Here is a 24,069-nt window from a genome sequence, read left to right as displayed (position 1 = left end):
TGGAATTTATTGAGGATTATGACTTTGAATTGCATTATCATCCGGGAAAGGCCAATGTGGTGGCCGACGCCCTTAGCAGGAAACCTGTTGGTGACATAGCTAATATAGCCATCCGAGAGTGGGAGATGTTAGGTGCACTTGGAGAGTTTGATTTGCTTCTGGGCGAATCTGTTGAGGCTGCGGCCTTGTTTTCTGTTGTTGCGCAACCTACACTTATGACTCGAGTGTTAGAGGCTCAGAGGGGCGACCTTGAGGTAGAATCCCTCCGTGAGAAGATTTCTGGTGGGAAGGTTGAGAAAGGTTTGACGGTGTATCCCGACCTGAGTGTGAGATACCGAGACCGTCTGTTTGTGCCGGAGTCTCGTCGAGAGGAGGTACTCCGAGAGTTTCATCATTCACGCCTTGCGGTGCATCCGGGAGGTACTAAGATGTATCGGGATTTGGGTCGCCAGTTTTGGTGGCGGGGTATGAAGAGAGATGTGGCATCTTTTGTGTCTAAGTGCCTTACTTGTCAGCAAGTGAAGGCCGAACATCAGAGGCCGGCGGGTTTGTTGCAACCCTTACCTATTGCCGAGTGGAAGTGGGAACATGTCACCATGGACTTCGTTTTGGGTCTTCCGAGGACTCAGCGGGGTAGTGATGCTATTTGGGTGGTTGTAGACCGGTTGACTAAGTCGGCGCACTTTATTCCTATGCGCGTGAGAGATTCGGTAGATCATCTAGCCGATTTGTATATTCGGGACGTAGTGAGATTGCACGGGGTCCCAGTGACGATCGTCTCGGATAGAGATCCTCGTTTTACTGCCAGGTTGTGGCAAAGTTTGCAGAGTGCCTTAGGCACTAAGTTGACTTTTAGCACGGCATATCATCCTCAGACTGACGGGCAGTCCGAGCGTACTATTCAGATCCTTGAGGATATGCTTCGGGGTTGTGTCCTTGATTTCAGTGGGTCGTGGGAGAGGCACTTGCCATTGGTAGAGTTTGCCTACAACAACAGTTTTCAGTCTAGCATCGGTATGGCACCGTTTGAGGCCTTGTATGGCCGACCGTGTAGGTCTCCAGTTTGTTGGGCCGAGGTGGGTGATGCACCTTTGTTGGGTCCGGAGTTGGTTAGGGAGACGACGGAGAAAGTTGAGCTTATCCGTAAGAGGCTTGTTACAGCACAGAGTCGTCAGAAATCTTATGCCGACCGTAGGAGGAGACCTTTGGTGTTCGAGGTGGGTGATCATGTCTTTCTGAAGATATCACCCAGACGGGGTTTGATGAGGTTTGGGAAGAGCGGGAAGTTGTCCCCTCGGTTCATTGGTCCGTTTGAAATCCTTGAAAGGATTGGCGAGGCTGCTTATCGTTTAGCTTTACCGCCGCAGCTGTCCGGAGTACATGGCGTGTTTCATGTGAGTATGCTTCGGAAGTATGAGCCGGATCCATCACATGTGTTAGATTGGACCGATTTACTGGTTGATGAGAATGTCTCGTATGAGGAGAGACCGGTTCGGGTCTTGGATAGGCGAGATCAAGTTTTGCGAGGCAAAACCATCCCTTTGGTCAAAGTCTTGTGGAAACATCACGGAGTGGAGGAAGCCACTTGGGAACGTGAGTTGGAAGTTCGTGAAAAATATCCGGACATGTTTATCGATTAGTAATCTTGTGTGTAGATTTTGTATTATTGTCGAACTTTAGAGTTTTATATATATGTATTAAGCTGTAAAACATTGAGAATGTATTGATTAATGGGAATATTTTGGAACTTGCCTCAAAATTGAAATTGAAAGAAAATTACATAGTGTTAATACAGGTGGAAATACATGTTGTTTTACATATTGTGAGATGCCTCTTGATAAGAGATGAAATGGCCGGTGTTGGGTCAAGTTGTTTATTATTGAGTTATCATATTGTTGGAATTTGAGAAAAACTTGTTTTCGAAACCTTGTGCTTAATTTCGGGGACGAAATTCTTTTAAGGAGGGGAGGTTATAGCGACCCCGGTCTTTTCTCTTTAGATTAGTATATCCGGACTTAGGTTCCGTGGATCCTGTCATTATTTATTGGTTGTTGTTGTCCTTTAATCTCTTTGTATTTGAAGTATAGGGTGTGTCGGGCGGGTCTGTTACAGGTTGGTTGAGTTTAGATGCCAATAGGTGATGCCCAGATTTTGGCCTTTACGCTCGAGCGGAAGTATTAACGCTCGAGCGGGCCCTTTGTTGATGCTTCTCCGCTCGAGCGAGATTTTTGACGCTCGAGCGTGATCCCTTGTTTTGTTCCTACGCTCGAGCGGAGAGTTTGATGCTCGAGCGGGTGCCAGCGCCTGCAAAACTTCTGGAAGTGTGCAATCGACGCTCGAGCGGATATTTTCACGCTCGAGCGTGAGTCTGTGTCTGACGCTCGAGCGGGGCTTTCTACGCTCGAGCGGGGAGTCGAATACATCAGTCCGTGATTTCACTTTTTGGATCACTTTTTGACCTACTTTTTCTTCTTAACTTTTTAAAAACCGCCTCTTGAGGGTTTCTTTCTCTTTCTCTCTCTAAACTTGTCTTCTCTCTAAGAATTGATCTACCTAGAGTGAGTATCTAACCTTGGCCCTTTATTAAAAAGTTAGAGTGGATTGAGGGCTTCGTTTTAATCTGAGAAACTTGGGATTTGGAGCACGTTGGTCTTTGGTCTTCATCTCCGTCTTCTCCATTCGGGTTATTTTCTTCGAGGTAGGGATTTCCTACTCCAATTTATAAGTTTTGTTTTAAGTTTTGGGTATTTTGATATGTTGGCAATACTTTGGTAATTTTGGGAAAAACCCTAGTTGTATTAATAAATTAATTGGTATAATTAATTTAAGGAAATTGGGGAATTGGGTTAAATTCATGAAATTGAGGAGTTTATTAATTAAATGGTGTAGTTGATTTGTTTAGTTACTCACCTATGAAATTGTTGGAATTATATTAGTTGATGTATTTATTTTCAGTTTATAAATAACTGTTTTGGGCTATCGGTGGAGGTTAGCCGTGATTGTTGTAGACACTGCATGTGGATTAGGGATAACTGAAACTAATCATTGATTAAGACATTAATTTTGGCTGCTGAATTAATACAGGCATTATGTGTATTGATTGTGTGTTGTATATGTTATGTGTTTGCATACATTGTTTTGTGTGGGAGGAGATAGGGGATGTACTCCACGGTTTAGGGGAAGATAGGGGATGGACCTCTAAACCGGATTTTGTTTGGGAGGAGATAGGGGATGGACTCCATTAGCCACACTTTTGTGTGTGCTTATTTATATTGAAGTGTTTTATTGATACAACACTAAAATGTGTATCAAACTGGAAGTATGAAGTGTTTGATTTGAGCCTGAGTCTCATCTGTTTGTTGACACTGGATGAATGTGAATATATTATGTATGGTTCACTGTTGTAAGATTGGCCAGGTTCTGTGCCATATTGATAATGTTGGAAAGTAAAACATGTCTTAGACATTAGTGTAATGAAACTGTATAATGATGTAATTAATTATATTGGTTAACCATCTATTGAATTCCTTAGCTTTATTCATTGCTTATAATTGGTTTAGTATATTTCTACTGGGCTGTGGCTCACCCTTTATGGGAACATCATTTTCAGGTTCAGGTGATAAGCTACCTCCAAGGACTTAGCTTGGAATTTTGAAGATTTATCTTTAGTTATTTGTTTTATTTTGTTATTTTGAGATTACATGTAACTATTCAAGCCTGGGGCTTAACTTGTAAATGAGTTAGTATTCATTTTTTTTTTGTATCCAAGTGCTAGCTTGGAAAGATGTAAGCCCTTAGGGCATTTATTTTGATGTCGCATGTGATGTCTTTCAATAAGAACACTCTGATGTATGGTACAATGGTTGGTTTTCTTGATTAAAGTTATGTATGCAATGGGTTTATTTTGAGGGCGTTACAACTTCGATTGTGACTTTTATTTATTTATTTGTGGCCAACAAAACAGAATCGAAATGAGTAACACTTTCTAAAGTTGTACCTCAAAATAAGTTTAGCTAGAACTTAAAAACCAAAAGAGGGGGAACACATCATATGCTTCATGGTCATTAAATAGTTTCTGAATTGTGTCATCTATATTAAAGCATTGTTTCAATTTGTAATTGAAAAGTACATTTAGTGAGCCCAGCTACAATGTACATCAAATCCATCATTTGCTGAAGAATTGTTTTAGAAAGTGGATCCATTATATCACCACATTAAAGATATATAAAGCATCAATAATAGTAAGGTAAAAGTCCCCTTTCAGTGGGGTGTTGCACTGTGTGAAATACTTCTTAGCAATCGAAGTCTTTGTTGTATGTTTACTACACACAAAAAGAGCACATTCAGAAGGACAAAAAGGGAAACTACATTGGCCTCCAACGAGATACCTAATGATCAAGATGAAATAAAGAATTGTTTGGATATTAAAATTGAAAAATGACCATTATTTTGGAAACACACTATCAAATATATGAATTTTGTTTAGAAACAAATTTATGAATAAATGTAATTTGTTCAGCAGTAAATTTCCGAACAAATTCTATAAACCCAACAACCAAAAACGATGAACATGAATATAAAGCTTAAATTCTCTATAAAAAAAGTTGTTTAGAAACATTAAGGGGTTGTTTGGGATGACCTAAATAAGTGCACTTTTTATCTTTTTACGAAAAGATGTGCAGAAAAGTAGAAAGATGATGTGATGGAAAAAAGATAAAAAGATAAAAAAATAGATTATTTTGTAGTAGCCAAACTTGGCTTAAGTTCACTATAAAGTAGAATGAAGAATGATAGATAGGGTTGAATATAAAGATGCAAAGTGAAGAGACTAGGAAGAGAATAGAAGAAAGAAGAGAAGATTGCGTTTCATTATGAATGGGGTGTTCAAAACACTTTGATTTGTATTTTTTTCAATATTAAGTACTTTTAATGGGAACATAAGTAATAAAAAAGTTTCATTAAGTTGAAGTGTCTAACCTAATTTTTGAAATAGAGCCACTCTTATGAAAGATATACAATAAATAGGAAAATTACGTTGGATAGTCCCTATACTTTAGTTCTTGTGTCATTTTGATTTCTATAATCTCGATTGGCTTGATTTTGATTATGTATTTATAATTTTATCTGAATTTGTCCAATTAATTACAACTGTTAACATTTTTTTTATAGATTATATGCACATAAGTAACATGTGTCATACTTTTAGGCGCAATATTAGAAACTTGTTTAACTTAGTCAATTAACTTCAACCAATTGAGTGATCATTTTTCACCAAAAACCTATATGTTATTAATTAAACTAAATTGATACAATCTAAAATTAAATATATAGACTACCAAAGTAATTTTCTCTAATAAACACTATTGAATTAAAGAAGGGACAATATAAGCATGGGATGTTTTCTTGGCTTAGATACTTTGGTAACTTCAATGAATTGCTTTGTTTATACGTGACTGATTACTGTAGTTGAACTAGGGGCCAAGTAGTGGAATTGTTAGGGAATTGTATTGATTGGTTACTTATATAAGTTATTTCTTCCAATATACTCATACACCCTCATTGGGTAGCTAGAAGAGTGTATAATAAAGAACTAAAGTGCAAGTTGATTTTAAGGCAACGGTATGAGATGATTTATAGGATTCACAAGATGTGGACAACTCAAAACAATTGCCAATTGGCTTGACATGAGATGATATATAGGATTTAGGAGACGTGGACAACTCAAAACAATTGCCAATTGACTTGACAGGGACATTTCACATTTGAAAAGTTGTATGGAATATTTTACATATAGTTTGAGGTTTATATTATCTCACAATACTAAATGTAGGGAAGAATTTTATAGAATCGAACACAAAAGAAAGTTAATATATCTTCTGTGTTTAATTTGATAAAAAACAATTTATGTATGTAGATATTTTATTATGTTATTTCTTCATTTTTCAAGGTCTTATGTAGGGTTTGTGGACTATCTAATGATTTACTTTGGGTGAGGAAGGTGCATTTTTTTGTTATTGTATGAACATCATATAAATTTTAAAAATAAAATTACGGAAGGGGATGTGATTTGATGAGTATGCTTTAACATGTCCCATCATTAAAGGTATATTTTGTCAAATATGTTGACATCCTATTTTGGATCAAACAATTGTCCATTAACAATATCACTATTAAGTAAGTTGCAATAACCGCCTTTCGACTTTCATGGTTGTTGTACAATTATAATTGAATGAACAAAAACATAGCCATATGAATTTCTAAAATTATTAAGATTCTTTCAAAGAGACTAGAGAACTTTTGTCCTCAAAATTTTATTTATCTATTTCAATTCATTATCAATCGTAGTATCATGTAAAAATCTCAAGATATAATCTTATAATTAATAGTGAATTAAGATTAAAAAAAAAAAAATCTCATACCTTTCAAACAAGGGTCTTGAACAACTCATTTCTCATTTGAGTAACTTTAACGTTATTTTTTTTAAGGGATTTGGGAAGTGATTTGAAAAGGGAAAAAAAAGGTAGGTAAAATATGAATAAAATATGCTTACATTTCACCTAATTTCACATACCATTTCTCTTTCCCTTTTCAAATCCATTCTTAAATCTCCCAATCAAATACAGTATAACTAGTGTCATATTGTAAGATTTTATCTTCAACATTAGAGATTGGATTGTTTCATTTAGTAAAGTTGTGATTGTCTTGGCCTGCTGTATGCTGCTGCTGAAGAATTATGATTTGAAGCTGGTGTCGATTTATGTTGTTTTTATTGTTTTATTGTGTTGTTTGTTTTTTCGTCTTTTGGTTGCTCCTGATTGGTTTCTCACCAATTTTGGGTCAAGTGCTTGCATATGATTTTGCTTCCTTCGCGGTGCCAACGTAGTTGAGATTGTGGAGGTTAGCCATGATGTTTTGTATACTTCCCTGATTTATTGATGTATTTTTGCATGTACTTTGCATTTGTCATCAATAAATCTATTTTTTGCTAATCAAAAAAAAAAAAAAAAAAAAAAATTGTGATTTTTATATGAAAAGTTACGTGTTTAAATTTCAAGAGGTAGAATAAAAGTATCATTCCTCACTCTCTCTTGATGCCATCCATAGAGTTTAGATTCAATACTTATCTAATATTATGTAAGACAAGAAAACTCATACACCTAGGAATTAGTAGAAGCGAAACCCTGAATACCATCTTAGGGGAAAAAAAAGAAAGTCTAATATTTACTTATAATAGGTATATTGAATCAAGTGAGGATGGGATTGGATTGGGTTGTTTGAGTTTTGTGCACTAATTCTTACTTTTAAACTCAATTATTTTAGTAATGTAATTTCATACTTTACTATAAATTTGACAATTTTGTTCCACTTTACCCTACCCAATTAATATTATCTCAAACCATTTATATTAATTTTGGGCTTGAACAAATACAATCGGGTTAGGAATGGCAACTAAAATAGTGTGCAAGAGAGAAACAACGGTGAGAGGATGGATCATGTCTCACTCTGTCCTATTCCTCTATACCTATCTCATATTACATGTTACCAAAATCAATTTGGGCAGGTTGCTGCGCGGGGTGCGCAGCAGTACCTGCTGTGCGGCGGAAATGGGCCTATTTTGAGGCTCATTTTGATAATCCGAACCGTTCACATTTTAGAATACATCAAGTAGAACATGCCTGCAAAAAATCAAGTTAATCGGATATCGTTTACCCATTCATCCACTCACATTTCTATCTACAAAAATAAATAATAATTGTGATTTAAAGTATTAAAATGAATACAAATGAATATAAATTCTGTATTCTAAAATGTGAACGGTTCGGATTATCAAAATGAGCCCCGAAATGGGCCCATTTCTGCGCACAGCAGATGCTGCTGCACACCCCGCGCAGCAGCATCCCCAAACATAAGAATGTATAACAGAGAATGGTACAGAAGTGAAACAAACAATCTCATATAGGAAGGTTTGTGAGAGAACTTTCAAGTCGTGTCAAGGCATAAATTCACATGATTACAATGCCCTACTCATGTCCTAATAATAGTTCACCATGGATTTAATTGTTGAAAATAAATCTTTTGAAACATTTCATTTTACGTTGGGATTTAATCTTTGTCGATCAATGATAAAAAAAATTATTTTTATTTTTTATTTTTTTGGGATTAATGATTATGTTCAATTGAATGACTTCTTGTTACATGAACCCTTGGTGTCAAAATTTTGGTTTTTTAATTAAAGAGGGCTCATCTCATTTTGGATGGCAAACATTCCCAAATTTGATTCCTTAGGTCTAACAAATGAAGCTTTCCAAATGGTGGGTTTCAATCGCCATTCACTAAACAACAATAAAGATGTGTTGATCGATGATCTACACTTTATTAACTTTTTCTTTTTGTCTTTCTAATGTATAAATGTTAGAAGACGCCCATCTTTTCTTTTTTCACATTATCACAAGACAGTGGTAATGTGAAAAAATTATGACAAATTACACTAATAGTTTATATATTGTGTTTCTTGTTTTATTTGGTTCAATTTTAATGTTAATTTTAGATTTTGTCAATTTGGTCAAATTGAAAAGTAATCACTGAATTAGATGAGGTTAGCTCAGTAAGTTGAACAAATTTATAATTTTGCTCCCAAAAACATGACACTTGCATCATACTTATCACTCATGTATGCATTTTCCATTAAAAAACGCTATAGTTGTAATCAACTGGATTAAATTTAGACGAAATCATAAATTCAAGGTCAAAATTGAGTGAATTAAAATTACATAGACCTAAATGATACAAGGACAAAATACAGAGATTACCGACGTAATTTGTCCAAAAATTATTTACTAAAAGGTGGGGTATAACTTTTGCTAATCTTTTAAACTCATTTAAAAAAATAAAAAATAAAAAATTATCCGCACGAAACACCATCCCTCACACGAGCCACACCCTCAAATATGTTGAGTCACCCTTGTGAGAGAGGTGGTGCCTGGGGTGGTCAATTTGTTTTTGTATATGTAACATTATTGTTTCTTTGGATACACATGCCACAAACAAAATGAGTGATAATAAAAGGAGAAAAATCATACTCTGGGTGCCAAGAATCAAAAAAGAATTATGAGAATCCTATAATCAGGAATTTCACAAGAACTGATAAGTTTACTACATTAGAATTCTGTTTAGAAAAATGATAAAATTTTAATATTATAGCTTAATTGACTTTTTGTGTTCCTCCTAAATAGTTTGCATTGGGAATGTGATACCATGGGAAATGTGGAGGGTAAGATTCTTGCTTAATTTGAAAAAGTGCTTTCAACTTACGTATGTAATTTGAAATTATTTTAAGGACAAATTATACTGATGTTATGCTTTTTCCTTTCTGTCAAATTGGTTATTGTGTGGGTGATTTTCTGACCACACTGCCCGCTTAGTAACTAGCTGGAGAGCACTGGCAGAATAAGTGGCACCTGACTGACCTACAACAGAAATATAAGAATCCCGCGGTGGTTTCGACCACCCGGGGGCACTCCGACGATCAAATCAGTATATCTCTCAAAGATAAATCAAGTACTAAACTCACAAGTTTGAGTATCAAAAGCATGCCTTAGACCCATGGGGGTGCCTCTCTTTTATAGCCAACATAAACCTAGTCCCAATAGGAGCCTGGCCCTAATGGACATAGGATTACTGCTAATCTGGGACTCCCAGTGGGATTAGGATAAATTCTCTAAGAGTCTTATCTTTACCCAAACCGAAGTCTTCTCCCAATCTTGGACTCTTGTCCATATCCAAGTTGAGTTCCTTCATCATTCTAGGACTCTTGTCCCTTATTCGTTAATCTCGGATTCCGATATCTTCGAAGGCAACCTCGGCCTAGCCGAGATGACCTCGGCACAACGACCAAGACACGTGGCACCTCGGCTGGCACCTCGGCGTCACCTTGTCACGTGTTGGTACTCAGAAAATATATCCCCACAACTGCCCCCTAGGTTCTATTACCTCGGCATTCTGAGGTGATGGAACCTACACTGTTCGTTCATCTGTGCCCCTCTGTCCGAGATCAAATTCGCCGACCTTAAAGTTTCCTGGACTTTTACTGGTGTCAAGAATCAAGTTTCATGCTTTCCAAGCTGCTTGAAATCGTACCTCCTAGCCGAGATTCTGGTTCCATTAATTCGTAAACTCCAAGAGCTTTGCAACTGCTCCACTCACACTCTCTGGTGAGTTCCCGATTTCCAGTCATCTATTTGACTCCGGCGATTTTCATATCGGCGTTCATTTCACTTTGTAGGTTCATAAACTCTTTACTTACTACTAAGCTCAATCTTTCATAACTCTTCTGAATCTGTTTACTTGCCATCTGTTGCCTTCTATTTTCGTCTGTCTTCAAGTTTTTGATTTCTTCTTGCTAAAATGCCTGGAACTGTTCTTTGTCATATCCGCTTTCTGTTGCTAGCATCATGTCTGGTTCATTACTTTCTTATTTTTCACATACTTACTTAGTGCCTGTGCACTTGGCTTTATTCTTGAACTTTGTCGTCTTCTTGACTATTTTTCTCTTTTTTCATTTAATCCTCTGGCTTCTTCTCTTTCTAGCTCTTTTGCTTAAATCCGTCATTTGTTCCAAGCTTTCAAGCTTCTACAACTGTCTTCGTTCCTCTCCTTCGATGAAGCTTACGTCATTCTGTCATTGTCGTCAGATTTCGGCAATTCTTATTCCGGCTTCCCTCTTTCTGGTAAGCCACTGTTCCTCCTGGTTTTATTTCTTGTTGCTTTCCAAGAAGCTCTGCTTTATTGTTAATCACCATTGTTGTTTTACTCATTGTTTCCAAATCATCTTTTTGAATACACACTATTCACACATCTGTTGATTTCTACCATTGTTCTTGGTTTGACATACTTGTGCAATCTTTTTGTCTTGATTTCTTGATAGCTTCATCATCATTATTGATTACGAATTACATTCATGTTTCTGTCTTCTGTGTCTTTTTCCAGATTCTTGCATTCAATCTTTGCCTTCAAACCCCGAGGTGCCAATCGCCGAGAAGAGCCTTGATCAAACTCTTCAGGAGATCGAGGCTGAGCTCGTGGCCGAGAAGGCTGCTGAGAAGTCTTCCCAACTGTCTTCTATATCCTGCCATTGATACCAAGTAGTTTTGTTTTCAATTCTCTTTCTTCTTCTTCGGCTAAGCCTGAGCCGAGAAGAAAGAAGCGTTCTTCGTCGCCCTCTTGGACGAGGATTTTCTTTAGTGTCTCTTCACTTTTTTCGGCTGGCTCCTTACCGACATCATCTAGGACCTCCATGTTCTCGTCTTCAATCTCTGCCTTCCCTGGTTCCCGAATGTTGCAGGTAGTTTTTCATTGCTGCCATGGAGCAATTCTTTGCCTGCAGTTGGTCTCCTCTGACTTCTTTAATCCCATGTTTTGAGGGAACTGCCCCCATTGCATGTAACCATGGCCTTCCCAAGATGATATTGTATGGCGAGGGCGTGTCAATCACCATGAATTCTGTCTCGATTTTCTTCTAACTGCTCTTGCATGATTCTATACTTCGAATATTTTGCATGCCTTTCATACTTTGCCTCCTTTGTGCAATCTTCTCGGGGTTACATACATCGGGTATAATAGCTACAAAACTTTTACTTCGGCAAGATACTGACCTGCAAACTTTTCATAAATTCTAACAAGTGTGAAACATATATTACTCAATGTTAACTTTGCAAACTTTTCTCAAGTTTTAACAAGTGTTTAAACTGTGATCTCGGTCTAGCCTACTTGTAAATTGCTACAAATTTCAACAAGGATTAACATATACTGTAACAGGGATAACAAAGATTAACATAACAAGTGTTAAACAATAATCTATTTGTAAATTTCTACGAATTTCAACAAGTGTTTAAATATACTTAGCTCTTTCCTCAACCTGTAAATTGCTGCAAATTTCAACAGATGATCATATGTCGGCTTAACGTTATCTTGTAAATTGCTATAAATTTCAACAAGTGTTAAGCATCTTCTCTGGTTTAACCAACCTGTAGATTGCTACAAGTGTTTAGCAATAACCTCGGCTTCACTTCGACTTGTAAATTGCTACAAATTTCAACAACTGAAGAGAAACAGTAATCTCGGCTTAACTTCAACTTGTAAATTGCTGCAAATTTCAACAAGTGAAGATAAGGAACCATCTCGGCTTAACTTCAACTTGTAAATTGCTACAAATTTCAACAAGTGAAGATAAGGAACCAGCTTAATTCCAACTTGTAAATTGCTACAAATTTCAACAAGTGAATTAAGGAATAATCTCGGCTTAACTTCAACTTGTAAATTGCTACAAATTTCAACAAGTGAAGATAAGGAATCAGCTTAACTCCAACTTGTAAATTGCTACAAATTTCAACAAGTGAAGATAAGGAATCAGCTTAATTTCAACTTGTAAATTGCTACAAATTTCAACAAGTGAATTAAGGAATAATCTCAGCTTAATTTCAGTTGAGCATCATCTCGGCTTAACTTCGGTTAAGCATCATCTTGGCTTAACTTCAATTAAGCATCGTCTCGGTTTAACTTCGGTTAAACATCATCTGGGCTTAACTTCGGTTAAGCATCATCTCGGCTTAATTTCGGTTAAGCATCGTCTCGGTTTAATTTCGGTTAAACATCATCTGGGCTTAACTTCGGTTAAGCATTATCTCGGCTTAACTTCGGTTAAGCATCATCTTGGCTTAGCTTCGGTTAAGCATCGTCTCGGCTTAACTTCGGTTAAGTATTATCTCGGCTTAACTTCGATTAAGCATCATATTGGTTTAACCAACTTGTAAATTGCTACAAATTTCAACAAGTGGTAAACGCATTCTTCTTCTCTCTCTCCCCCAGTGTGAACTTAAAATCCACTTGGGTTCTCATCATACATGTAGCTTCGACCTTGTCGCCGAGGCTTAATTCAAGCCGAGGTTGTCGGCCTTGGTTTCTCTATTGATCTTAGTTGCCTCCAACCTGAGTTTGATTTTCGGCCTCGCATCAGCGAGCCGTTTCTCTTTTCTTGTTCCGACGTCTTTGTTCCCAGCATGTCCTCCTCGACCCTAGCATACTTCTCAATTCTTGCCAACTTTAGTGTGATCTTGCGTGTTTTCTTTTTATCTTCTAGGATCTGAGATTTGCTCATTGTGTTCTTCTCTTCTCGAACTCAGGTGCCGAGGTCTTATCTTCTGGAATCTTGGATTTGCTCACTTAGGTTGAGCTCTTCTCTTCTTGGACCTACTCATCTAGGCCAAGATTATGTCTTCTAGGATTCGGGATCTGGAATTCGGGATCTGCTCACTTAGGTTGAGCTCTCGTCTTCTCGGGCCTACTTGTCTAGGCTGAGATCATGTCTTCTCGGATCCGGGATCCAGGATCTGGAATTCGGGATTTGCTCACTCAGGATGAGTTCTTCTATACTTGAATGTTATCTCCTTGGGAGCGCTCATGCCTCCTGTCTTTGCATCCCTTCTGGAAGGGTCTTCGTTCCTCTGCAGGTATCTATCCTTCCATACCTGGAGGTCGTCTTCGTTGCTTTGATCTGTTGTCTTTGGTGCGTCACCTTCCTGGCCGGCTTCTTTCACTCGGTGACTCTGGTCACGAGTTTCTGTGTCGCTATTGTCCCCTTCAACGTCGAGATCGATAGGTCTCTGACTCCCAGCAGGAGCGTTGTCTCTAATCTGATCCTTCTGTCCGTTATTGGCCATCTATTCTTCTTTCTTTCCCACAGACGGCGCCAAATTGTGTGGGTGATTTTCTGACCACACTGCCCGCTTAGTAACCAGCTGGAGAGCACTGGTAGAATAGATGGCACCTGACTGACCTGCAACAGAAATATAAGAATCCCGCGGTGGTTTCGACCACCCGGGGGCACTCCGACGATCAAGTCAATATATCTCTCAAAGATAAATCAAGTACTAAACTCACAAGCTTGAGTATCAAAAGCATACCTTAGACCCATGGGGGTGCCTCTCTTTTATAGCCAACATAAACCTAGTCCCAATAGGAGCCTGGCCCTAATGGACATAGGATTACTGCTAATCTGGGACTCCCAGTGGGATTAGGATAAACTCTCTAAGAGTCTTATATTTACCCAAACCAAAGTCTTCTCCCAATCTAGGACTCTTGTCCATATCCAAGTTGAGTTCCCTTCATTCTAGGACTCTTGTCCCTTATTCGTTAATCTCGGATTCCGATATCTTCGGAGGCAACCTCGGCCTAACCGAGATGACCTCGGCACAACGACCAAGACACGTGGCACCTCGGCTGACACGTCGGCGTCACCTTGTCACGTGTTGGTACTCAGAAAATATATCCCCACAGTTATATAGTTTCAATTGTGTTGATTTTGATTTTGTGTCATTATAGTCCAATCAAGAATGCCCTTTTTTATTTTTATTTTTTATTAAAGAAATTATGCACTTGAACTGTGCGTGCGATCTGGAAGTTATTTTGGTAGTACGACTGATGATTGGGTAGAGGTGGTGGCAAGAACGGTGACAACAAGTTAAGGAAATTGGGAGAGATGGGTTGTGGCGACTTTACTAATTTGCCCCTAGATATATGGTATGTGAGTAACACATGGTCTTTTTTTTTTTAGTCAAAAAATCTAGTGCATATGCTAGTGATTGGACCAAAGTGATACAAAATTAAAAATTCGAAGATAAGATCAAATTAATTGAAACTACATAAATCAAATTAACACAGAGCAAAATACAAAAACTATCAACATAATTCAGCCATTATTCTATGAGTCTAATTCATTTCAAACATTAAAATCGTAAATAATTAGAATCACATATATGGGCATTCAATTCCAATCATTCATATAGAAGGAAAAAAAGGATAGAAAAAATAAATAGAGAAGTGCACACTTCAATCAGTACCCATTACATCTTAAAGACCCAAACGTAAAACCCTAAGCATGACTTGCAACCATTCAAAAAGAAGTCACAAATCAAAGGAGCTCTATGTTGTGAGACATCAATATGTAATCCCATGCTCAATGAACCTTTTTTTTTCTCTCTAATGATTTGCTTATCTTTTATGATCATGTGAGAGCATTGTTTGAATAAATTCATTCCTACTTAGAATTCTGTGTGAAAAAAAATACTTGTCAAACGTTTCCTCATACCACTTTATCTACCCACAATGAAACTTCAAAACCATGTATATATAAGCAATGTTAAGATCCAAAACTCATATACATAAATTTAATTAGAAAGTTAAATGGAGTCTAAATTTATTTTTAAGTGTGGATTTAGCATACAGAGTTAAATTTAACAGGATAAATTTTTGCGTATGAGCTTTGAGTCTATAACTTTACCGTGCACAATCAGGATTTTGGGCCTAATGATTATGTAATATCACTTTGTTATATAAGATTGTGAGTTCAAATCTTATAAAGAGGAGTTTTACATTCTTTATTTCTCCTTTATTATGAGAATTGTATTATGTGATTATTGTTGGGCTAGTTAGTTTTTTGGAGTTGGTTGTTGGATTTGTTGGGTTGGGCTCAGTGGTTTCAATTGTTGTTGGGCTAGGTAGTTTCTGTGAATTGATTGTGGGATTTTTTGAGTTGGGCTAAATTGTTTCTTTGGGTTGATTGTTGGACTTACAGATATATAATTATCTAGTTTTATATAATTAATCTCGTATTAATTGAGAGAAGAAGAAAAAAAAGATATCGTACATGTAGGTTTGATATTACATTGTTGGATCTATTTAGGCCGAGAAATGCTAGGTGTCATGAAGAATTTTCATGAAAACTGTCATGAAAACCATCTGCACCGTTAGATCAGGTATGTGTCTCATGATCCAACGGTGTAGATGGTTTTCATGACAGTTTTCATGAAACGTAGCAGGAACCCTAAGGCCATATTTGTTTGGGTAGACATGAGCTTGGGATTGGACTAATAGTCTAATAAAATTATTAATCTGATGTTTGGTTAAACAATTGAAGTACGGATTAATTATTTTACACTTGACTATTAGTTAAGATAGGATACATAATCCAACGGATTAGTTATCCTAGGACTATTAGTCATGGGAATGCTAATCCAGTCCGCCCAAACAAACATGGCCTTAGAACACTAGTTCTAAAAAATCTTGAATTCAAAGTTGTCTTCCACCCACTACAATATGTAAGAGTTTTAAAAACTAAACTTTTTTGTCATGAAAAATAAAAATTTTGTTTAAAAAACAATATGAAACCAGTTATTGCCAGCATGGGAGTCGTAACAAAAGAGCCATCTTGAAAAGTTTAAAAAAAATATCTTTAGCAATAGTTTTAAAAATATTGCTAATATATATATTTTTAAAGATAAAATAATTTCGTGTTACAAAATTTTACTTTCTTAGACGTACATTTGGTATCAAAGAGATTAATTCATCAATACATATCATTTTGTCAAAAAATAAATAAATTAAAATAATGACAGTTTTAGGGGTTGCTCTATTTGTACCCCCAAAGATTGATTGGGCACCTCATATTATTTTGAACGCACCAAATAATTCTTATCATATCCTTAAAACCCTAGAGAGATACTTAACACACCCCAAAAATTATATTGATCCCTCGAGAGATACTTCTCATGCAGAGCAACCTCTCAGCCATCATCAGAGCCACCCCGTCAGAGTTCATCCCCGACGGAGCCTATTGATATTTTGAGGTATCTCACAGATCTTTTTTTTCTTTACCACTTTTTCTCAATTTCGAGTTCATATGGACACTTAGGCTTCGTTTGGCAAGTGATGATTTTAGCTAAAAAGTCAAAAAGTTACTAAAAAAATTAAAAAGCCAACAAACTATACCCAAAAGTCAAAAATTTCATTTTCTCTCTATTTTTTGTACATCTTTTTGTAAAATATCAAAAAGTCATTCCAAATATATTAATTTTTTTTACATCATATTTTAGTCAAAAAGTTAAAAAATTACTAAAAAAGTCTATTACCAAACGAGGCCTTAGTAACAAACAAATGAAATAGATACAAATACTCAGATCCGAACAAATGAAATATATCTGGATACTCAATTTCGAACGTCACAATTCATCTGAATACTTAGTGTCGAAAAAATGAAATATGTATGGATATTTAACGATTGTTTGGCAGTGAATTTTTTATTTGGCTTTTTGATTTTTTTGACTTTTTTAGCCCAAGACTTTTTTGTTTCTTTGATTATTTTTTTTAGCTTTTTTGACTTTTTGACATTAGAATGACAAAATTGCCCTCCGCTTGGAAATGATACTTTTTTGACTTTTTATTTGTATGTCGATTAATTTGGTCATTTTGTAATTTTTTTTTTGTCTTTTTATAATTAGTTAGCCCAAATAATTTGCCAGGCTCAGTGTCTTAAATTCTGTAAATCCCACCACCGAAAACGTAGAAGGTGAAGAGAAAACATACATACTAGGGGTGTAACTTGGGCGCGCTGAACCCGAACAACCCGAGTCCAGCCCGAATGTTTTTAGAGCTTAGATAAGATATTTTCAAATTTGATACGGGCTTGGGCAAAAATTCAGAAGCTCGAATTAAATTTGAACGGGTTTGGGCAAAAACATCAAATAACCCGAGTAACACGAAACCCGAATTATACATATATAAATATATAAAAATATTAAATATACATATAAATTATTAATCATTATATGATATTAAAGTAATTTAGATTATTAAATCATATTGAATACATATTATATATACAAATAACATAAAATCTTACTTTTTTTTTTTTTTAATTTTCACTCATAAATTATAAAGACTACTATATCGGTATCTTTCTTACATTATATAAATTATTTGTTTTGATAATATTAATGATTTTCTATATAAAAAAAATGTAAATAAATCAAATTTTAATAATTTAATAATGTAACTACAAAAAAAAAAAAATTCATTTACAATTCGGATAACTCGGATAATTCGGATTTAACTCAGCCCAAGCTAAGACAGTAAATCTCGAGTTATAATTCGGGACTAGATAAGTCTCAGTACAACTTAAATTGTGCTTAGACAACTTCTCATAATTGCAACACTAATACATACTCTATAAAAAAAAAAAAAAAAGCTCGGAAAAGTATATTTTTCAATTGTCTATTGTTGACGTAAATATGAAAGAGAAAAATTAGACATTATGAAATTTTTTTCATGAAAATGATCGTGAAAGAGTTATGATTCTTGAATTACCTTGATTAGTATGTGATACTTTATTTTAAATATAATTCAAAGGTTACAAAACTTTCATGATTATTTTCATGAAGGGTTTTTCATGATATGAAAAGAGAACGTAAGAATAATAGATCGAAGGGAAATAGGTTTGGGCATAAAGATACAACGGGATGGCAAAAGGAAGAGGGGAAGAAAGTAGAGCCTCTCTCTCTCTCTTCCTTCGGTGGGTTCTTTGTTGTTGACCAGTCCAGCTAAAGCTTCATCTTTGTTTCCGGCTGGTTTTCATGATCTATAGAGGGATGGCGAGTTTGTGAGTATTGAGTTTTTGGTGGTGTTCCGGTGCATCATCCATCTGGTTCGGCCATAGGTTGTTCAAGCTATGGCTGTTATGTTCTTTATTTATAACCGACTGCCCTTGTTAGTGGGTTGTCCCAGTTCTAGATGGTATTGGCCTAGTTCTCGAAGGTTTGTAGCGCCGCCTAGGTGGGCTTTTCATGCCCTTCTCTATGATCTGGGTTGCTGTTGTTCTAGTTCTGTGAGTTAACTGGTGAAGACCATTCTGGGGTTCTTATTTGTGAAAGTGAACTGGGTAGTGATCTTGTCCTTGAGCTCATACTCGTGTTTCATTTACATGGTGGCTCTGTTCGGTTGGTTTCATGGTCAGTGTTTAGTGAGTGTGTGGTCTTTGTTCTTCGAAAACGGCGTACTGATAAAAAGGAGTGCGTGAGGATGGAAGTGATTTGCTGTCGGCGGTTTTGTGTCCCTGAGAATGGAAGGGTTGGCTCTTTCTTTTCTTTTTCTTGCGACCGTCGGTGTATGGGAGATTCAGTTGTTTCGCCGGTGTTTGGTGAATGGTTTGGCTTCGTATAGCTAGCTCCAGCGCCGGAGTTACAGTGGGTTGGTTGAGGTATTGAAGGTGACGATGTATGGCTGACGCAAGTCAGCGCGCGTGGAGGGCATGGCTTTACCCACCTCACGTTGTTCTGTCAGCGTGCACTGGGTCACGTGGAATCCGGATCACCCGTCGCCTTACCCCTGTCGCCTTCCCCTGTCGCCCCCAAAACGACGTCATTTTGGGGGCGAATTTTCAAAAAAAAAAACGCAGAGAAGAGACGCAGAGAAGAGGGAGGAAGGAGAGGAAGAGGGAGAGGGAGGAAGAGGGAGAGGGAGAGGGAGGAGGGAGGAGGAGGAGGAGGAGGCTGCCGCCCTCGCCGCCGTCGCAACCGCCGTCGTCCCTCGCCGCCGTCGCAGCCGTTGCAGCAGCTCCACCTCGTCGCAGGTGCTGCGACCGCCGTCGAGCTCCGCCTCCTCCTCCTCCCCTGTATTTATGGCCCCCTCCAGTCCGGCCGGCCCTCCTCCTCCTCCTCCTCCTCCTCCTCCTCCTCCTCCCTCCTCCCTCCCTCTTCCTCTCCTTCCTCCCTCTTCTGCGTTTTTTTTTTTTTTGAAATTTCGCCCCCAAAACGACGTCGTTTTGGGGGCGACAGGGGAAGGCGATAGGGGAATGCGACAGAAGATCCGGATTCGGGTCACGTGGGTGTTGATTCCCGTTGCCCAAGTTTTTTTTTGTTATTGAGGTTGATATTACTAATTTACTAGTACTACTAGTACATCGGAAAGAGAGTCCACGGGGTTGGGTGTACTTGCTTTAGTATTTCGGTACGTTTGTGTGGGTTAATGTTTTTAAAATCGGATCCGTGAGGGAGTTGAAAAGAACTCGAATAGTTGGATAATCGATTTAATCTCGTGATAAAGTAATCGAATCGTGTTATAATTAATATTATATAATTAAAAAATATAATTATAAATTATAAATAAATAAAAATATATATAAATAATTAAATAAAAATAAAAATTATTATATAGTATTTATTAATAATATTTAATAAAGTCATAATTGATAAAAAAAAAAGTCGCTTATTTTAAAGAAATTAAATTTTTTAAACATTTCTTCCAAACAAATTGATTGAATGTTAGATTTAATTTTGGAGGGAAATGAAATTTTCAACCCTTCCTCCAATTAATATGTTTCAAATAATTTAATTGAATCTCACATAGAATTTTGTAGGTTCTTTTTGAAAAGTATTTTTCTATAAATAGGAATAGATTTTCATAATCTTCTCATCTCTAGTTTTCAATGAGGCTCTTCTTTATGAGAGGAGACTCTTAAAATAAGAATCTTTAGTCAAAATTTTGAAATATATATATATATATATATATATATAAAAATATATAAGAAAGAAAGAAAATTAAAAAAAAAGGAAAATCGAAAAATCAGACCGGTCCGACCCTCCCGACCCAGTCCGGGTCACCAATTTTGCCGGTCTGACCATTGGGTCACCGGTTTTTACTGGTTTTGCTCCTACTCGTGATTTAAGGGGTTGATTGGACCAGAACAAGGCCCGATTCCCGATCCAACCAATTCGACCGCCCGATCCGATCCAAGTTTGAAATCATTGGTGTGGGTTTTGGTTTAACCGTATTAGCCTGGTACGTTGTAGAAGTTGTTTGTTTTTTCATTCGTCTTCCCCTCCTTAGAGGGGTGGGGTGGTGTGGTGTGGATGTTTTGTAATTTCATGTAAATGTGTTTATTCTTGTTTTTAATTTATGACTTGCTTATCAAAATAAGAATAAATATACAAAGTGAATAAATCATAAGAGAAAATAAAAGAGAAGATTGAGATTGGATTATGACACGGAGTGTACAAAACACTATGATTTATATTTTTTCAATATAACGTATTTTTTTTATTATTTTAAATAAGGGCATAATAGTAATAATAAATTTTATTAAATTGGGATATTCAACCAACCTTTTAGTGTGCAAATAGAGTCACTCCATCAAACTTTTATTTTTGAAATCTTAATTTTTTTCAATTATTTATTTATTTATTTATTTATTTTTGTCTTTAGACGACGGGTGATAAAATATCTTTATATTTTTTTATTTCTATACATGTATTATAACAACAATGCTATTTCCTTAATTTATCAACCTTAAATCATCACTAATGATATATTTGACAAATATTAAATTTTAATTTGTCAAATATTTTATTATATACGATCTAATCTCAATATTACATCATCCTATAAAATAAAAAATTCTAGTTACACTATGACAAATACTTGAGAGACTTAAAAATATAGAATTTACCACCTGCCAAGCATTTTTCATATTCTAAATAGAATTTTCCATACAAAAATATGATTGAATGGAGCAAAGATCCTCGATTTCTCTTCTTGACTCCTTACTTGATGGGTCATTGGGTCTACTTTTGGGCCCAATTTTGATAATTCAAACCGTTTATATTTTAAAATTTATCATGTACATCGTGCTTGTAAAAAATCAAATTGATCGAATATTGGAAAACTAAAAACTGTTTATTAAAAAAATTTAATAAACAGTTTTATTGTTTAATAAAACTTTTAGTTCACGTGATTTTTGATATCCGATCGACTTGATTTTTTACTGGTATGATATACATGACAAATCTTAAAATGTGAACTGTTCGAATTATCAAAATTGGACTAAAAAATGGGCTCAATAACCTATCAAGTAAAAAGTCAAGTAGTGGATTCAAGAAGATAATCTTGCTTGATTGAAGGGGTGTCTTTTTCAAAAATTAGGATTCCTTCCTTGACTTTTTTCCTTGACTTTCTACTTGTTGAGCCGTTGGACTTACTTTTAGGCTGAATTTTAATAATCTGAACCGTTTAGATTTTAAGATTTGTTGAGTATATCATACTTGTAAAAAATCAAGTTGATCGGATATCAGAAAACAGGTGTTCGGATCATCGAACTAAAAATTATTTTTAAAAAAAAATTTAATAAACAGTTTTCTGAATACATGTTTTGTAATTCCGATCAACTTGATATACTCAACAAATTTTAAAATGCGATTGCAATTAGTCCTAAAAATGACCTCATTAACCCAATAAGTAGAAATTCAAAGAGGAAATTGAAGGAGGGAATCTGATTCCTTTTTCAAAGGGGATGATATTGGTCAGCTGTCTCCCCTATGAAACCCTCGGTTGTAACGGCCACTTCATTTTCTTTCCCCCCTAGAAATTCTCTCCAAAATTCTCAAATATGGCCAAACATTCCCAACAATGCAATGCCAACCTTGCCAACATCAACGTCAACATCAACATTCCCTCCTTCTCCCCCTAGTTTTCTTTCCTCTTCCTCGAAAAGAAAATAGAAGAAAAGAAACCAAGCGTCAATTCCCTCCCAGCTCTTCAATGCCGAGTCCTTCCACCATCACTAATTCCTTACCCAATACCACCACAAACTGGTCCCAGAAAGTTGGAAACTACATCACAAGAAAGGGCAACTCTTCGTCATCCTCGAAGAACTTAGACTTAACTGAAGAGAGCCTTGAAGAGTTCAACAGAAGAAATGAAATGTTGTTTGACAAAAAGATCTCTTCTAATAACAACAACAAGACCACAGGTTATAGTCCTTACTCTAGGGGGCTCACTGACTCGTCCCTCGCTCTCCATCGACAGAGACTGTCATCAGCGACGAGTCCAGAGAGAGAGAGCAATGCGAGTACTTCAATTAGTTCGGGTTCTAAGTCGAGCTTCATTGTCAAGATTCAAGAATGGGGGTCTAATTTCGTTTCTGCTAGTAAAGAAGCGAAAAGTGCGAGGCCTGCTAGGACTAGATGGTCCCAGCACACTCGCACTTTATCATCTTCATCAACATCGTCATCATTGAGTACAAAAACAGCATTAACAACTTTAGCAAAGGAATTAGGCTTAGAAGCGCAAATCGTGACCGTTGGTTTGAAAGGAAAGAAGCCATTGAGGGAGAGAGATTCAGAAAATCCACCACCACCAGTATCACCACTATTGCTACCACCAGTACCATTACCACCGTTTGCACAACCATTAACTCCACCAGCATACCCACCACAAGCTGCACATTTTTTTGGCCGACAAACTGCACCATCACAGCCACGATTTCAACAATTTGCACAAACATCAGAGCAACCACCACCATCACCACCACCGACACCACTCCAAACACAACCACCACCACCCCCTCCACCACTCCGAACACCACAACCACCACCACTATCACCACCATCACCACCACTCCAAACACCACAACCACCACCGCTATCACCACCACCACCTCAGGCACAAGCATCATTCCCTGAAAGCACTTATGTTTGGGCAGACAGGTATCGACCAGAGGCTTTAAAAGATTTTATTTGCAATAGGGATAAAGCACTTGAGCTTAAGGCTCTGGTGAGATAACTTCTCATTTTTCATTCTTTCTTTTTCTTTTTGTTTATTTTACTTCAAGAAATGAACGAGATTGAGAATTGTAGGAATACCCTTTTTTTTTTTTTTTTAATGAAGTTGGATTTTTGGATAATCTTGTAGGCAAAAAAAGAAGATTGTGGGCATTTCATATTTGAAGGCCCCCCAGGGGTGGGAAAGAAAACCATGATTTGGGCACTGCTTCGCGAATCTTACGGAGAAGACAAAGTACAGGTACGCGTAGTTTAGTCCCAATTGGATTGAGTTTGGTATAAAATTTTAATCTGATGCATCTCAATTTCTTCACTTCAATTAGCAACTACTTAGAATACTTCAAAATAGAAATTAAGAATTAACTCTTGTGGCCATCTATTTAGCCATTAAGATTTTTCTTTGGATATTAATTTGTGTTAAAACTAGGTATGTGATGGCACAAAAGAGGATCAGATTGAGTTTTCCATGTTTGAATCAAAAATAAAAACAATGAAAAATTTGAAAACTCTCATCGTTTTCATATAGTTTTCACTTTAAGTACATTTATTTTATATATTTATTTTGACATTTCTTAAAAATGGGTTGATTTCAAAAAAAAAAAAAAAAAATCCAAAAACAATGTTGTTT

The 24,069-nt window shown here is 36.5% G+C and overlaps 1 protein-coding gene across 1 annotated transcript; it reads left to right on the top strand.

Annotated features, from left to right (window-relative positions):
* The first annotated feature begins 22,350 nt into the window (after positions 1-22,350).
* LOC145794768 (uncharacterized) lies at positions 22,351-23,675 on the top strand. Its single transcript, XM_082877131.1, has one exon. It carries the CDS (start codon positions 22,420-22,422, stop codon positions 23,440-23,442), a length of 1,023 nt encoding a protein of 340 aa, XP_082733257.1. The 5' UTR covers positions 22,351-22,419; the 3' UTR covers positions 23,443-23,675.
* Positions 23,676-24,069: the final 394 nt, after the last annotated feature.

This window comes from Camellia sinensis, chromosome 7 (genome assembly GCF_055761805.1).
Source record: "Camellia sinensis isolate YWXY chromosome 7, ASM5576180v1, whole genome shotgun sequence".
Lineage (NCBI taxonomy): Eukaryota > Viridiplantae > Streptophyta > Magnoliopsida > Ericales > Theaceae > Camellia > Camellia sinensis.
Note: the sequence above shows the minus strand (reverse complement) of the source record. Positions and strands in the feature narration are given on the sequence as shown.

Coding starts and splice junctions, on each gene's coding strand:
- LOC145794768 (XM_082877131.1), top strand. CDS start 22,420: ATGCCGAGTCCTTCCACCATCACTAATTCCTTACCCAATACCACCACA.